This window comes from Girardinichthys multiradiatus, chromosome 13 (assembly GCF_021462225.1).
Source record: "Girardinichthys multiradiatus isolate DD_20200921_A chromosome 13, DD_fGirMul_XY1, whole genome shotgun sequence".
NCBI lineage: Eukaryota > Metazoa > Chordata > Actinopteri > Cyprinodontiformes > Goodeidae > Girardinichthys > Girardinichthys multiradiatus.
The window spans coordinates 29,095,903-29,111,410 of NC_061806.1; the positions used below are offsets into that span (position 1 = coordinate 29,095,903).

Consider the following 15,508-nt stretch of genomic DNA (forward strand, 5'->3'; position numbering starts at 1 on the left):
CAACTTTGCAGCTATAACAGCTTTAACTCTTCTGGGAAGGCTGTCCACCAGGTTTAGGAACGTCTTCATGAGAATCTTTGACCGTTCTTCCAGAAACATTTGTGAGGTCATAGACTGATGTTGGACAAGAAGGTCTGGCTCTCAGTCTCTGCTCTAATTCATCCCTAAGGTGTTTTATTGGGTTGAGGTCAGGACTCTGTGCAGGCCAGTCAAGCTCCTCCACACCAAACTGTCTCATCCATGTCTTCATAGATCTTGCTTTATGCACTGGTGCCGTCACGTTGGAAGAGGAAGGGACCATCTCCAAACTGTTCCCACAAAGTTGGGAGCTTGGATTGTCCAAAATCTCTTGGTTTGCTGAAGCATTCAGATTTCTTTTCACTGGAACGAAGGGGCCAAAGCCCAGCTCCTGAAAAACAACCCCACAGCATTATCCCTCCTCCACCAAAATCTTTACACTTGGCACAATATAGTCACACAAGTACTGTTCACCTAGCAACCGCCAAACCCAGACTCCTCCATCAGATTGCCAGATAGAGAAGAGTGATTCTTCACTCCAGAGAAGGCGCCTCCAATGCTCTAGAATCCAGGGCAGCATAATTTACACCACTGCATCCGACGCTTTGCATTGCACTTGGTGATGTATGGCTTGGATGCAGCTGCTCAGCCATGGAAACCCATTTCATGAAGCTTTCTTTGTGGTGTTCTTGAGCTAATCTGAAGGCCACATGAAGTTTGGAGGTCTATAGCCATTGACTCTGCAGAAGGTCGGCGACCTCGTGGCACTATGAGCTTCAGCATCTGCTGCGCCCGCTCCATCAGTTTATGTGGCCAACCACTTCATGGCTGAGTTGCTGTCGTTCCCAATCTTTTGGCAATATAGTGTACTTTGTTCTGGTAATTTCCACCTACTTTTAATTCATTTCTTTGTAGATTGTGTATTTTATTGAGCCAACAAAAAAGTTTAAAAAGCTTCTGACTGTTTTGTATTTTCTTTTTGTTAATAATTCCTAGAAATCAAACCTCACTAAAGCGCCTCAAGATAATTACAGAAGAAATAACGGCCAAAAAAATAAATAAAGATTTATCGTTTTAGTTTAGCATGCATATAAAAATACAGTCACTGGCCATTTTATTAGGTACACCTTGCTAAAATCAGGGCGGATCCTGTATTTCTTCACACAGAGATTTTGGAATTAAATTATCATAATTACAGGATTTTCATATTTTTTCACTTGTAATACATGACTAACAGAGATCTGAGAGCGTATGATGCTCAGATCTGCAAATACCTGAGAAAATGTGTGCAGCACAATTTAGAGCAGCCATTGACAGTCCACCCAGTTTTGACACATTATGGGTCAGTTATTTTTTATAGGAAGACTTTCCTGATAAATGGCTCATTTTGTAAAAATGATTGAAGTAACTTTTAGATTTAAGATGGCTGTCTGTTGTTACAGTCAGGTCGGATGATTGATTAGATAGGCAGTGCGCTGAGGAAGGTTTTAGTTTTGTGTCCCTGAAGAAGACTTCTTCTGTTCAGCCTTTGCAGGGTTGTAAGAAGCTGCCTGACATGATCTCTCAGGTAAAACCTCACTGACTCACTGTTATGGTCACTGTCTTTATTTTTCAGCAACATGGCAAGAAAAAGCAATTCTGAGAGTTGGATCCTTTATCTTCTCATCCTGGAACATTTTATTATCTTTGATCAGCAGTTTAGTTACTGATCCACAGATATAAAGAACAGAGAGGCCATCTTCAGCTCCTGGAGGGGAACCATAGATAAGGAATGGGAATATGACGATGAACGTTGACCTATTTCCAGTTCTGAGCCAATTCTGTGATGAAGAGAGAGAAGAGGAAGATGATTAAAGGAAACCTGAGAGCACAGACAGAGAAGAGGCGGTTGATTTGGTAGGATGCAGTGGGAGGATGATGATGAGGAGCAGCCAGCAGTCCGAGTCTGGCATGCGTGGAGCGGTGTCGGTCTACCCTGAGCTCATGTGTTAATGGGCTCCTCGGACTATCTCTGGAGGAGCTCCCTCTTCCTATTGGCACGCTGCTCCACTTCCTCTCATAACACATCCACAAATACCCAGACCGCTCCGTCATGTGTCAATACTGACCCACACTGAGCAGCTGTGTATTCTAGGACTGGATCTCTACAGTTACATTTCCTGGAACAGCTTCCTAAGCTCCAGAGAGAACATATCAGACCTGTTAGCTTCAGCTTTCTGTAAATCAGGATTTCAGGAGACAGACTTTCGTGTAGTTTAAAAAAAAAAAAAGAACAGTTCTTGAGGTCTTCTGAAGATCCATCAGAGTATTCTTTGGACTTTCGTAGATTTTTCACATTTTTCCAGTCGGACATTTGAACATTTTTAATTAACCAAGACATAAATCAATGTTGTGTTGGCACAAACTTAGCAGGTATCGGTGGTAAAGTTAATCTAGTTTGTTTCAGTTTATTTTGCTGAATCATGAAAACTCCTAAAGACACCAGACTGAAAAACAGGATTTTAGTCCCAATAATCTTGGCATACAGCAGATGATCAGGTGAAGGATGGTGCATCTCTCAGGTTCTATGTCCCATCTTTGATTGATTTCAATGTTTCTGATGTTGTTCATCTGCTGGAGATAGCTTTAAGACCTAAGACGACTTCTTCTCTCAAATTGTCTACTTGCCCTCATGGTCGGGTGCAGGGATTGGACTGAAGATGAGGGAAAAAGCAGCCAAAGTCTAAACTTCAGAAAGTCTGGAAATCGACCGATCAATTTTATTTTTCTATATTATTCTAAACTTTATTAGTCTAACTTTGGTTTGTAAGGCCAGCAGGGGGGTCTCTGTACAAAAAAACAGGAGATGGACAAGACTAAACAGGAAGGACTATTGAACAAAGTACAAGAAAAAAGACTAGTAAAAATAATCACCACTGCTCTGTATATATATATATATATATATATATATATATATATATATGCATATATATAGTATATGCATATAGATACATACACTGAGTAAATTGACATATAACTTTATGTATAGTCCACAGATATTAAAATTATCAAATTCCCTCCTCCTCAGCTGATCTTTAAATTGTTCTATTAATTGAAGTTTATGCGGTGATGATTGAGGACTTGATATTCGTTCGGTCCATACGTTTAGTTGAGTCTGCAGTCTGTTGAAAGCAGAGTGGAAAGTGTCTTAAGTTGAGATCTTTAACGCTGCAGCAGGCCAATGAAAACACTAATGAGGTGTTTGATTTGCTCTGGTGTTGATTTTAATGTCTGTGGTTTTGATCCAAAGTGTCAGGTTCAGTTCTGGGCACCTTTGCTCCGTTTCAGTGCTGCATTTATCTCTATTTCTCTTCTTTCAGCCCCAGAACTCCTTCACTTTTGTTCCTTCATCATCTTCTCCTTTTTCCTCCCCTAGTTCTGGTCTTCGTCACTGTTTCCTCTTCTTCTCGTTGCAGACAGTTAAACAGCTCTGAGCTCCAGCAGTTTCTCTTTTCCTCCCTGCCTTTATGGTTTGAATGTGTTGTATATGTTTAGCCTGACGTGTATAGTCTGCTGCCTTGTGCTTTACAAGCCTGTGAGGCCCTGCTGCATGTCGACACATGCCTCTACCTGCTGCTCCGTCAGGCTAATAATACAGACTTCTGGAAGAGATTAAAGTAACACATTTCCATTTTTGAGCCCTTCGTCCCCACAAGAATAAAACTTTTAAATACTGAGTTGTAGGACAAAATTAAGTACACCCTGTGATTAAATTGCCTGTAGAACCACCTCTCAGTCAGTCTGCCTCATCATGTGGATTCTGGTCCACTGGTCTGGACTTTGACTGGGCCATTGCAACACCCTGGTTCTTTCGCCCTTTCTCTTACAAATCTGCTGCTGTGTTTGGGAACATTGTCCTACTGATGACCCAGATTAGGCCAAGCTTCAAATATCGGACAGATGGACTCACATATAACTCTAAAACACTTTGGTACAGTGAGAAGTTACTGGTCTTGCTTGGGTTGTGGAGTGATTGTGTCTGTGTTTTTTATGTTTTTTCACCTGGCTGCAAGGAAAACGTCCCTTCGGGGACAACAATAAAGTTATTCTGACTTATACCCAGTGACTGCAAGGTGCCCAGGTCCCATGGCTGTTAAAACAAGCCCTTATCATCACCCCTGCTCCATCAGGCTTAAAAATTGGTACGATGTGTTTGTTCTGATATCCTGTGTTTCATTTTCTCCATATATGGTACTGCCCATTAGGGCCAAATGTCTCTACTTTGGTCTCCTTTCCCCAGAGGACATTGGTCCAGACGTCCTGTGGTTTACTCAGATGCAGCTTTGCAAACCTGAGTCATACTGTTTTCACAATGAAGAGGTTTCCTCCCTCAACTGTTCCAAACAAGCCATACTTATTCAGCCATTTCCTAATTGTCCTGTCATGAACTTTAACCTTTAACCTGCTAACTGAGGCCTGTAGAGTCTGAGATGGAGGTCCTCTTACTATTGCAAATTTTGATCTTTGGATGAGTTTGTTGGGATGTCTTCTCCTGGGACAGCTTGTCTTCAAATTGTATATGACCTTAAAAATCCTCCCAGACTAAATTACAGCAACAGATACTTCTCTGAGGTCACTGCCGATGTCTTTCCAACCTGACATTGTGTTAACACAAGTCTCTATGCTCCAGAGGATAAAAAACTCCTCCTTTTAAAGAGTTGGTAACACTTGTTAACAATCAATTAACTGATGCATTCGTTTAGAAGAACCCAGCTGCTGTTTTGACTCTTTAATTTTATGGAAACATCACAGGTGATCTTAGTTTCACTATTTTCTTTTTTCTGAAGACCATAGATCAGTGGTGTCCAAAACATTTTGCACCATGGAACCAAAATAACCAGGTTGAAAGAACTCAGGTTCTACCTTTTTTTAAAAATAAAAATGCAAAATAAAATTGTTGTGAACTGTTTTCTTTTCTTCTGCTCAGCTCTAAATTAAACATGCAAAACTTTGTTGAAACAATGTAGAAAATAAATTATTGTAGGTCAGAAAGAGGGTCTCAGGTGTTTGTTTTAATAAACGAGAGGTGTTCAGGTTTAATAATGGCCTGTGTTACTATCACATTAAAATAAAAGCAAAAAAACATGGCTAATAACAAAAATAATATTTTGTGTTGCACACCTAACATTTTCCATTTTGAAGTTTGGCAATGAAAACTTTCCATCTGCATCACCTCCATTAGCTGAAGGAACAATAATGGACCATTCTCAAACTCCGCCGCTGTTTGGACAGCTCTACTACAGACACTAAAACAATACAAAATCTCGTCTCAGAAGGTTTGAATTTATATGGTTTGACGCTCTTATCTTTCATAGTTTATTTGTAATTAGTAGTTCTGACTCTTATTTAAGGCAGCATTAGAGCTTGAAGAAGACATTTGCTCTTTACCTTCATTATCAAAACCCCGACAGACAAATCAGCTTCAGTTCCCTTCAGGGTGATCCAGCCACCCTGAGATTGGGGGATTTCTTCCACTCGCTGCAGTTCTTTGTCGCCCTGTTGGCTAAACGATGTCTGGGATATAAAATATCAGATGTTGAGGCAGGGTGGGGAACGGTGGGCTTGGCTGCACACAGTTACGTTTGGATGGGTTTGGACTGAGATGGAGCTTGTCTGAGTTAGGTTGAGATTGGCCGGGGTTGTGTTTGTGTAGGTTTGGCTGGAAACGGTGCAGCCTATAGGGCCCTGGAATATGCATGAGTCCTGCTCCTTTTTTTGGCCCTGGCTGAGAGCACGATGGCAACAGACATCACACCAGGGTGGCGGCGATCAGCCAGCCAGACGACACCAGCCAGCCAGCCAGCCCACCGCAGCAGCCGGCCACCTACCACACAACGTTTGGTTTCTACAGCGACAGTGACTGTCTGCATCACCGCGGGTCATGCAGGGCTGAGGCTGGAGGAGTCTAAACCTCAGGGAGACACTCGAACGTCAGGCGATGATGAGCTTTCACGTATATTTACCTTATAGGCGTGCTGCCATGTGCTCTGATGCAGGGAGCTGACGATGGTTCCTGTCATAAAGAGTTTAATCTGACATTAGACATAAAATCCTCTGAAATTAAAAAGATTCACATCCAAATTATTCATTTAGTTTATTCAACATGCTCAGTGGGAGAAGCTAGGGAAGTATAGTTTTGTGCAGAAGTCTTAAGTCATGCCTCGTTTCCTTATATTTTCCATCAAAACAACCAGATCTTCTCCACTCAGTTAGTTCTCAAAGCTTACTGTTGTATTTTTTGGACTTTGGCAGCTTTTTCATTCATTTTCAGTTCAATATCCGATTATTATTTATTTAACTATAACCTGACCAGGCATCTAGACAGATAGGATGAACCGTTGATGAGCTTAGCAAAAGATTTGAACTTGGATATTTGGGATCCTTGTTATCAGCAGTCTTTTATTTCTTCAGATGATTGAAGAAAAGGACCAAGGATACCAAGTGTTGACAGAGAGAACACCAGATTTAATCCTTATAAGAAGGATCAGCTGTAGAAGGAAGCATCTGTCAGGTTCTGGTTCAGGTGTTTGCAGGATTTTCTCCTGTTTCCTAAGAGCATAACTCTAAGATACTGCTCATCTGTCAGAGAGAGGATTTCTCCTTTTGTCCTCTGTTTGACAGTTTATCAGTAACCTCATAATACAGCCTTGCCTCCAAAAGTTTCCCTTACGTTTCAAAGGAGACCTGTTAGGTTCCTGGAAATTCCCCAGATAGTTCCTATAAAGTACTAGAAATACAATGTAAGGACCACGTAAGTACCAGACAGTAAAGTGTAAGTTTCAGGAATGAACCCTGTACATGGGGAAAGTAAAATACCCTGTAACATCCAGAAAAGCTCCCTGTAAGTTCCCATAAAGAAAGTTCCCTGTATGTTCAAAAGCTTCTCTGTAAGTTTTGTGTAAATACCAGAGAGTACTCTTTAAGTTCCTGGAAAGGAAAATGTAAAGTTCAAGAACAGTACCTTGATAAGTTCAAGTTCCAAGAGAGAATCCCGTGAGTGTCCTGAAAAGCATCCTGTTTTTTAGGAAAGTACCATAGAGTACACTGTTAGTTCCAGAAAAAAAAATCTCTTCTATAAACACCACTAACAGACAGGTAAAATATTCTGGTTTCCATTAAGCTGTTTTAACCTCCTAACCTTTATCACGTCACATAAATTAGTGAACCTTACACATTTTCTGGACAATTTGAGTATGAAACCATAATTGAGCAGTTTTTAATATAAATGTTGTTTGCATGTTTATGAAGGTGAACAGATCTGTGATTTTAATATTTCCCCAAAATAAAAAAGTGTTGCTGTAATGGTCCTGCACACCGAACAGTTAAACTGTTGAGATTTACATGTGAAATGCAGCGAGGCACGGTCACTGTTACAAGCCGGCTCTCATATTCAAAGCTGGAAAATGCTCATTTACATTTATTTCAGATCAACACTGACAGCAGAATGGAGAGTTTGTTTACAGGGAAAGTCCTGTGGAGTAATTTTAATTAGTCTTCATTGAAGTCTGTCCAAAATGGACCGGCAGAATGTGGAAATCTCCACGTTTAATCCCCTAAACAACATATTATTAGAAAGAGGTTGTAAAATACCTTGAATGTCTTTGAAATAAATTCTACAAGCAGATTTCAGAATTCAATAATTAACAGGAATCTTATAAAGACAATTCTGTGTAAAATGAGAAGGTTTTAATTATGATTTAATTTCAAGTTTGAGCCTATAGGACTGCTCCCTCCATATCGAGGGTCAGACTCAGCCTCAGGTGAGGAGATCAGGTATCTGGGGCTCTTGTTCAGGAGTAATGTTGGGATGGAGCGGGTGTGGGAAAGATGTATTGGGGCCTTCCCAGGCTTTGCTCCATTCTGTCGTGGTAAAGAAAGACCTGAGGCACAAGATGAGACTCCTAACTCATCAGTCCATTTATGTTCTCAGTGAATTAAAGCACCGATGAAAACTCAAATCAAATATAAGTTTTAGTTCAGGGCTGCCCAGGTCTGGAGAGCTACTATCCTGCAGCTTTTAGATGCTACTATCTTCTCCAACACACCAATCTAATGAATGGTTTGTTACCAGGCCCCTGTAGGTGTGTTGGACCAGTACAGTAGCTCTGGAGGACTGGACTTTGGTACCCCTGTTTAGTTAGCTGTAACAATTGGAAATGTCATAAATAATTTAATGATCAAAGTTTTTTTTCTACTTAAACAGCATCCTTGAGAAAAATAAATGTTCATATCTGCACCAGATGCTGCGCTGGGTGTTTACTGGGCATGTTTCAGGGCAAATATTTAATTTAAAAACAACAAAAAACTAAACTAAAAAAACCAGACTGGGAATGGGATAAAATAAAGTTTACTAATGGATTACATTAACTTTGAACCTGGAAAACAGAAGATATATCATCTGTTGGTGCAGATGTTGTTCCCCCATTCATATGTGCCATTATGCATGCATTAGGATTAAAGGATTCCCATATTTATGAAATTCTTCTATTAATTAAAGCCCGTCCAAAAAGTTTGTGATTTACAGAGACTAGCGCTGTATGTAACACTTATTTTAAGTAAAATATTTACTGTGTACTGAAAGCTGGTGGAAACAAAGATGCAGGTGGATGAAGCCAATATCTGCACTGCTGGCTTTGCAAAAAGAGGACAGAGGAAATTTGTCAGACTGTGTTCATTTATTCGTCAAATAGTAAAATGTATTTATTCATTAAGGGTTGTTTAGTTATAACAATAAAAGTATTCAAGAAGGGCTTAACTGCTATACCAACATGGTCTTTATATACACATATATATATACAAATACTGTATATATTTTAGCAGTTCTTTCCTGAACTCTTGCAGTAGTTAAGGGCGCCATCTGGTGGCATTTATAAAAACAGGCGTTCGCTCAGATTTCATTTGTCAAATAAACAGGAAAATTATTTTAAAAAAGAGAAAAGGACTTTTGTTTTTTCATGAAAAATCAAATATATCTGCATAATTTAAACATAGTCTGATTATATTTTAAAATAATATTTAATAATTTTATATACATTTATATGTTTTGCTTTTTTAAGTCAAGTCATGTTTATTTTTTAACCCATACTTGAATTGAACCCTATGGTTGTAAATAGGTTCTTTCTTATTCCGCCTTTCTTGTTTTTCTCTGATACTTTCCTGGCAGATAAACACATTTATTTCAGTAAAGTTCATTTAAAAGGTTGTGCTTTAAAAAAGCTGCAGTTAAAAACAGTTCAAATCACGCTCAAAATCCACCCTGACTTTATTTTAATACACACCACTGCACTGGGAACACTGCAAACTATTCTAAATAAAAACATGAAGATGATTTGTTCTCACCAGACGTGAGTAAAAATTAATACGAGGCTTTAAAAACACCGTCAGCTATTCTCTTGACCAACAAACCTTTACTGTATAAAACAAACCAAAAAATATATATTTAGCTTTCCTGTGAATCCCTGAATTAATATTTATTTTAAGCAAAGTTTCTGAGACCTGCTTCCTATCTGTGCTGCATAGAGTCCACCATCTTCTCTGACTAGGCAGTCCAGCCCAGGATGATTGGCAACCTACAACAGTTCCTCTGGATTTTGCCTCATGGGTTCTTCATGAGGTTTTGCCCCATGAGCAACCCAAATTGCGACAGAATATCCCCTTCATGACTGCTTTAAGTATTCTGATGCCATCAAACTGATCCACAATCCCTGAAATGAGACAAACAGGCCCGACACCATAACATGATAAACATGCCCATACCATGATGCCTGCGCCTCCATGCTTTACAGTGTACTGTGGCTTGAGTTCAGTGTTTTAGAGTCGTCTAAACAGACAGTTCACCCAGATGACCCAGAAAGAACAATCTTGCTTTCCTCATACATCAGTCAATATGCTGTTTGGCAAACTGTAACCTCTTCACGCCATGTCCTTTTTTTATAGCAACAGGACTTCTTGCTGATAGCTTGGCTTCACTTAATTAAGTACTCAGAGGTAACTGTAGATCACCCTACAGCAAATCAGTGGATAAGCCATTTTGGCTCTTCTTCCACCCATTTGAATGGTAGCGTTCCAATATCTTCTGCTTGTTTCTGATTTTCTAGTTTCAAGCATCCAAGATTATTTTAGCTGAACAGCCTCATTTTCTGCACTTCTTTAAATGTTTTCCCATTTCCAGTGAACTTTTTAATCGATGAACGCTGTTCTTCTGAACAACCTCTGGAAGGAGCCATTTCACTCAGGGAGGAATGCTCTTCAACCATCAGGCAGAACATCTACTCAATTAATGACCTCACTGACGGACTTCCAGGCTGCAGTTAATGTTCCAATAACGCAGAATAAGCAGCAAGCATATCATAACTGCTGGGTCTGACTCTGCTTCACCTACTGGTGGCTGTGTAGAAAGACCAGGACTGGTTGGTGATGTTATCAATCTGAACACAACTGTACCAAGAGTGACATTAAAGGATACTTTAAGGCAGCATCATTTCTGTTGGTACATTCTGGAAGAAATTAATAATTTTGTTATAATTTCAGATATTCATTAAATGTAAAGAAACATTTTAATATTTCATGTCAAGTTTGATTGGGAGGAAGCATTCACCATTATATGTGTGGTTGGATCTGGAGCTTCTGCTTCACACTTGACATTTCACTTGGGTTTGCAAACATTTGGCTAATCCACATCTGGCCTGCAGAGCGAAAAGGTGCAAACACTGGGGTTCATTCAGGGTTTACGGAGCAGCAGCAGCAGAAGCCGATCCTCGGGGATCTGTGTGGGCTGCAGCTCGTTCGTTCCCAGAAGAGAGACCAGTTCTGACTGGAAACACACACACACACCGGGCCACCCAGATCTGAACCACCCAGATCCAACAGCAGCATCATTATTTAATGACAGCGAGGGAAGCCGTCAGAACTGGTTTCACACATAAGCCTCATATCTGTGACTTTATTTCACCACAGCTGGCAGCTTCACAGAACTGGAAACTAAATATTACACAAAGGAAGCGTATGGAAAAAGAGTCCAAAAAACAGAAGGAAAAGTGACAGAACCGACTTCAAAATGAGCAGCAGTTCTCTGAGGCCAGGTTATAACAGTTATGGCCCATTAATGATGGACAGAAAACCAAACACTCTGAGCTCTGAGCAACCCCTGAAGATATGAGGAGGTGGATGCACCAATATGATCAGCCTCTGGAGGAAGCCAGCCTGTTGGCTCATCTGTGACATTACAAATCCAGGATGGAGCTCATGAAAAACAGATGAGAAGCATGTGGAAACCAACTGCTGAGGAGATGCAGTTTTAAGAAAGTAGATTCGATTTTCTTGCCTTTACAGCAACAACCCGCCTGTAAGCTTTGTGGGACTGTGGCTTTGTGCAGGGGCGCTGCCAGATATCCAAAACAACAGAAGCAGAACCTCATTAAAAATCCACAGTAGACTCCATGACGGGCAGCTGGGCTGCTGTCCTATCCTGCCTCAAACTTCTCTGAATTTTTCAGGCCTTCCCCTCCACACTGGAAAACAACAAACAAAGAAATGTAAAGGAAAAGTTTCACTAAAGCTCTAAACAAATCAAAAGTGGAAAGTACTGAAGGCACAATGGAGTTGATGGAGGTTTCTACAACCAGACGTTTATATGCACGGTATAAAAAGGCACACATTTATTCCTCACTGACTTTAAATCAGACCAAACCTTTCCTTTTGCAGGTCAGTTAGGCTTACTAACATCTGAGTTAAATTGAGGCACACCTATTGTTGTATTTTACCTCAATCATGCTGCTTCTTTATGTGACGTCATGGGAAATATTCAGCTAAGATATCAGGTAGACTGTGGACCTCTAGAAGTCAGATTAATCCATGGGTCCAATTTCCAGATGCCTGAAGGTGCCACATTCATCTGTTCAAATAATTATATTCAAGTATAAACAACATGGGAATGTCCAGCCAATGTACCATCTAGGAAGGGGATGGGTTCTGTGTCCCAGAGACAAACAGGTTCTGGTGTGAAAGGTGTGAATCATCCCCTGAACAAAAGCCAAAGGCCTTGTGAAGATGCTGCTGAAGCTGGTGACCTGTCCTTTGGTCTGATGAAACTAAATTGATGTGTTTGGCCATAGTGTCCATTGTTACATTTGACACTTTGAAGTAAAGGGGTAGCAGCATCATGTTGTGGACATATTTTGCCGCAGGAGGGAGCGGATGAACTTCACAAATAGATGGAATCAGGAGGGAAGTCAATGTTTTGAATGGCCATAACAAAGCCCCCAGTACCATAGAAAATGTGTGGGTGAACAAGGTGGCCTACAAACCTGACTGTTCCATCAGTTCTGTCAGCAGGAATGGGTCTGACTTCCAGCAAACTACTGTGAGAAGCTTCAGAGTCAGAACCAGCCTTATTTGCCAAACTTGTGCACACAATTAAGACCTTTGACTTCAGTTTCACTTTGCTTTCAATAAAGACATTTTAAATATAAATGTGCCTGGAATGGATCTGGGACTCTGACTGTTCAGTGTTCATCAAAGAGACAGCCTGGGGAAGAAACTGTCTCTGTGGCGCCACCTGGAGGTAAACGTCTAAACAGTTTGTGTCCAGTATGTGTGGGGTCTGCAAATATGTTAGCTGCCCTTTTCCTGACCCTGGACGGGTGAAACTTTGCAGTTGTTGCAAGCTGTTTCTTATCTGATTTTATTTGCATGCTTTTATTATGAAATGTAAGTATTTCCCTTTTTACTTCACCCTGCCAATTATCCATGAATGAGGAACACCTGGTGACTTGAGAAAAAAATAGGGAGTCAAGAGGCTGGTAAAAACAAACGATGGGCAAGGTAACAAGGTAGGGCATTTAAGAGGGAAAAAGAGGAGCAAAAACCAGACCCCCATAATAAATTTCTTAACTCCTTGTTATAGGCTGTGTGGTCAGTGTATTTCCTTCTCCATCCTATTAAGAACATGTGCCCCTAGTGTGACACCTGTACAAGCCCTGAACAGATGGAAGGTCAGCCCTGATGATTCTCTCTGCAGACCTGATTGCTCGTTGCAGTCGGGACCTGTCCTGTTTTGTGGATGAGCCAAACCACACTGAGATGGATGAACACAGGACAGACTGAATTATGACAGAATAGAAGATGACCAGTAGCTCCTGTGGAAGGGTGCAATTCTTGAGTTGCCTTAGGAAGTCCAGTCTGCTGGGCCTTCTTCAGAACAATGTTTGTGTGAGGACCATCTCAGGACCCAATAAATGGTGGTTCCTAGGCACAAGAAGTGTTCCACAGTAGACACAGTGTTGTTGAGGAGGGTGAGGTGAGGGGAGGCAGTATGGATGATGCTCTCTGGAAGTCCCCCATCAACTTTACTGCCTTGAGTGGGTTAAGCTCCAGGTGTTTCTGATCATATCCGCCTCCTGTCTGTATGCAGACTCGTCACTGTTCAGTAGTTTCATCTGCAAACCTCTGGAGTTCACAGACGGGTCTGCTGAGGTGCAGTCATTTGTGTAGAGGGAGAAGAGGAGTGGGGAGAGAACACATGAAAGGCCGAGCTGAAGTCCATCAGCAAAATCTTGGCGCACATCCCTGGGTGATCAAGGTGGTGCAAGATCAAGTGTAGTCCATGGCTGGCTGCATCATCTGCAGACATGTTTTCCTGGTAAACAAACAACAGGAAACCCGAAACCTTTGACCCAAGTTAAAAAGCGTAAAGGGCAATTCAACCAAATACCGAGAAAATGTATGTAAACCTCTGACTTTGAAGAAAGTAATTGAAATCTTTTTAAAATTCTCCATGATTTTGGCATCCAGCAAATAGAAATTATTTACATATTCAATCAGGAAAAGAGTAAAAAGTTCTTGCAGACAAAATAATTTTATTTTAAAGAATTGAAATTTAAAGAGAAGACATGAGTTAAGATGTATACCTTTTCCAAACATCCTACAGACTTTCAGTTATGTGTCCTGATGAAACTAAAATTCAAAGGTTTAATGACCCTTGTTATATTTGGCACCTTTAGCAGAAAGTATTTTTTGTACGATTTTACCAGGTTCTTCCATTGTTGTGGAGCAATTTTGGCCTAGTCTTCTTTCCAACATTGCTTCATTGCTTGTCTAAAGCTTCAGCTGTTGGGCTGAAGGCCGCACATTTGACCCTATAACACTTTAATTAACAGAGGAGTTTCTGGTCAACTCAATGACTGCAACACAAGTCCAAATCGTCATCCCTCCACCACCCAGCTTCACGAGTGGTATGAGGCCGATTGGTTTTCTTCAAACATGGAGCTGTGCATTAAGGTCAAACATCCATACTTTGGTTTTATTGGTCCTGTGGTACATTAAGGAATACCTTTGCAAACTTGTGGGGTTTTTTTTAGAGAGGCTTTTTCCTTTAACGCTTCCAACAAGCCATCCTGTTGAGTCTTTTTTTTGTTTGATGCTGTCATGAACTTTAGCGATTAACATGCGAGCTGAAGCCTGTAGAGCCTGAGAAGGAGCTCTTGGATCTCTAACCTCTCTTGGGGTAAACTTGCTAGAATATCCACTCCTGTGAAGGTTGGCATTTGTCTGTGAACAATCTGTCACTCTGTAGATTGACGGACCTCAAATTGTTAGATGATCTTCCACGGTTGTCAAACTCCAGTCCTTGAGGGCCATTGTCCTGCAATGTTTATGTTTTCCTGGCCAAACACACCTAGATCAAATGGCTGAACCCCCTCCTGAACATGCAGTCAACCTCTTCAGCCAATAATAAGGTAGAGACATGTCTGATAGTTGTAGGCAGGGATGCACGGACATGAAAATTTGGGCCAATAGCTGATATTATATATTTTTTATATTTCCTTATCCTTTTAAAACTGTGAAAAACGACCGGTAACATTGCTTCTCTGTTTCAGTTAAACCCCCCACAATCATGCACTGCATCACTATTACTGTCACATGGCAAAACAAATACCACATGACCCCTCCAGAAACACAAACACAAGAATAAGATGGAATTAAGCATCGGTTGTTAATATCGGCCCAGTTACTTATGGGATTGATAGTGATATGTTAAAAAATGACTAACATCGGCCGATACCGATGTAAATGGTGATATATCATGCATCCCTAGCTGCAAACGCCGGTCCTCGAGGACTGGAGTTAGACAGATGTGTACAACCCTTTCCAGACTGATGGGCAGCAACAGTTGCTTCCCAAAAGCCATTGCTGCTGTCTTTCCACACTGGCACTGTGTTTGTATATACCTGTATCCTCCACAACAACAAACTCCTGCTTTAATAGTAGTGCTCACACTGATGATGATGATGACGGCTATTTAATGTATTTGGTCAGAAGTATCCAGCTGCTATTTTCCTTCCCGTTTCGAGGCTGTCATTAGTTTGGTTTTTTTGGATTAGCGCACAGTTTCATCTATGAGACGGACTCAGCCAATTTGTTCTTTAATTCTGTGTAAAATGCATCCAAGAAA

General features: G+C 40.8%; 1 protein-coding gene across 3 annotated transcripts in view; it reads right to left on the reverse strand.

Annotated features, from left to right (window-relative positions):
* LOC124878960 (POU domain, class 2, transcription factor 2) overlaps window positions 1–15,508 on the reverse strand; it is a 124,989-nt gene that overhangs the window by 2,680 nt on the left and 106,801 nt on the right. The window contains exon 16 of one of the 3 annotated variants that reach the window (XM_047383187.1): window positions 5,361–6,070. The exons of 1 other annotated variant lie outside the window; for it this stretch is intronic. In XM_047383187.1, the coding sequence (XP_047239143.1) occupies window positions 5,970–6,070 (101 nt within the window). In that variant the 3' untranslated portion in view covers window positions 5,361–5,969. Of the gene's footprint in view, window positions 1–5,360; window positions 6,071–10,979; window positions 11,568–15,508 lie in introns of those variants that run through there. One more of the 3 variants, XM_047383189.1, reaches the window with a different exon arrangement.